This window comes from Coffea eugenioides, chromosome 2 (assembly GCF_003713205.1).
Source record: "Coffea eugenioides isolate CCC68of chromosome 2, Ceug_1.0, whole genome shotgun sequence".
Lineage (NCBI taxonomy): Eukaryota > Viridiplantae > Streptophyta > Magnoliopsida > Gentianales > Rubiaceae > Coffea > Coffea eugenioides.
The window spans coordinates 27,451,723-27,453,737 of NC_040036.1; the positions used below are offsets into that span (position 1 = coordinate 27,451,723).

General features: G+C 34.7%; 1 protein-coding gene across 1 annotated transcript; it reads left to right on the forward strand.

Annotated features, from left to right (window-relative positions):
- Nucleotides 1-897: 897 nt before the first annotated feature.
- On the forward strand, nucleotides 898-1,669 carry LOC113761780 (tabersonine 16-hydroxylase 2-like). Its single transcript, XM_027304910.1, has one exon. It carries the CDS (start codon nucleotides 909-911, stop codon nucleotides 1,548-1,550), a length of 642 nt encoding a protein of 213 aa, XP_027160711.1. The 5' UTR covers nucleotides 898-908; the 3' UTR covers nucleotides 1,551-1,669.
- The last annotated feature ends 346 nt before the right edge of the window (nucleotides 1,670-2,015 follow it).

Below are 2,015 nucleotides of genomic sequence, written 5' to 3' on the forward strand. Positions count from 1 at the left end.
GATCTAGTAATTAGCATAACCAAATTTTGACAGCACTCGTTTGATGTTTGAACGTTTTTCCTAAAATAGAACATGAGACTTAGTGGTAGCCAGTTTCGTAAACTAATTATTATTTCTTAACTAGCTGAGAAATTAATGAACAATCTAGAAAAGGAAAAGAAAGGGGAAAAAAACATCAAAGTGGGCTTCTGACTTTGCTAAAGAAACTAATCAGCACCAAATGATTTCACAAAGTAGTAAGCTTGGGGTGCGTTTAATAAAACTGAAATTTAAATTTATTAAGTTAGTGAATTGTTAAGTACTAAATTTGATACATTTGAGTATATATCACATTAAGTGATAAGTGAACAGTTTATTACTTATTTTTTGGAGCAAATTTTGCTTAGAGAATTCATTGCTATTTAATGAATTCAGATATTCTAGCTTGGTTATCAAAATATATTAAAATCTGAACTTATTGAATTTAAGTATTGAATTGAATTATTAAATAGGGTTTTAAAATTGTTGGGATAGGCCTATATCCAACGCGAGCCTGTGAGTATCCTAAAACTATATGGTCAATTATGAGTAAACAATATACTATTAATACAGGATTTAACAAGACTCAAATGGCCCCATATTACGATAACCTAATTGTTTGTGCCCTAACCAAACTATTGAAAGGAAAATCCGGAATCAAACCCCAATTCATGACAAACAGGCAAACGAAAAGAGACAAAAAGTTCAACCCCATTGACTTTTACCTCTCAGTATAAAAATCATTCTGTCGTTTACCCTTTTTTGGCTTTTCGTAAGAGTAAAATATTCATATATTGCTTTCAATTTATTTGAGTCAAGCAGCAGATGATCAATTAACCGAGAGATTTGAAAGTAGAAGTTGTAAACTTCATGGATATGCGTCTCTCTGTATGTTTCAGGATATTTTCAGTGCTGGCAGCGAGACTTCATCAACAGCCATGGAGTGGGCAATTGGTGAAATGATTAAAAATCCGGAAATTATGAAAAGGGCACAACATGAGGTGAGAAGTATATACAATGACAAAGGGAATGTTGATGAATCACGCCTTCATGAGCTCAAATACTTGCATGCAATCATTAAAGAAACTCTGAGGCTTCACCCAAGTGCTCCACTATTGTTGCCAAGAGAATGTGGTCAGCAATGCGAAATCAATGGTTATGACATACCAGCCAAGGCAGACATAATCGTTAATGCATGGGCAATTGGAAGAGATCCCAAATATTGGATTGAAGCAGAGAAATTTAATCCTTCGCGATTTCTTGATTCAGAAATTGATTACAGAGGGAATAATTTTGAGTACATCCCATTTGGCGCTGGAAGAAGGATTTGTCCCGGCATATCATTTTCTCAAGCAGTGATTGCGTTGGCACTTGCACAGTTGTTGTTCCATTTTGATTGGAAGCTCCCCGGTGAACTTAAGCCAGAAGAATTTGACATGACTGAGAACCTTGGTGTGACAATCAGACCAAAAATTGATATCCAGTTGATTCCAATTGCTTACGGTGGATCTTGTTTGAGAAAGGATAATTAAACTGTCATTTCTAGTGCCAGTTTAACTTTGATATTAGAGCAGTGATGCAATCCAATTGTGCTGGATGATTTTAAATAATTTATTAATAAGACTTGCTTTTGTGTCAAAATTAAGCTCAATGGAGTATTTACCACCAGTTTGGTTAAAATTCCTAAATCACAATCTCTATGAGTATGATTAAGTAGTTAATAGTAAGGGGTTTTGGTCAAAACCCATAAAGAGTTTGTTATCAAAAATTTCAGGAATGGGTATCAGCAATATAAATTTGTTTTCCTTTTATTTTCTTTATTTTTCTTCTTTATTATTCTATCCCTTCTCAACCAGATAACCTTAATTTTTAGTCATCAGCACCACCAGCCAACAGCTCCGTCAACCACCCACCAGCCACCCTTCACCCTTCTATGTCTTTTTGTGCTACATTGTCTTTTGCCTTTTCCCCCTTTCTTCCTCCTCTCTTTCACTATT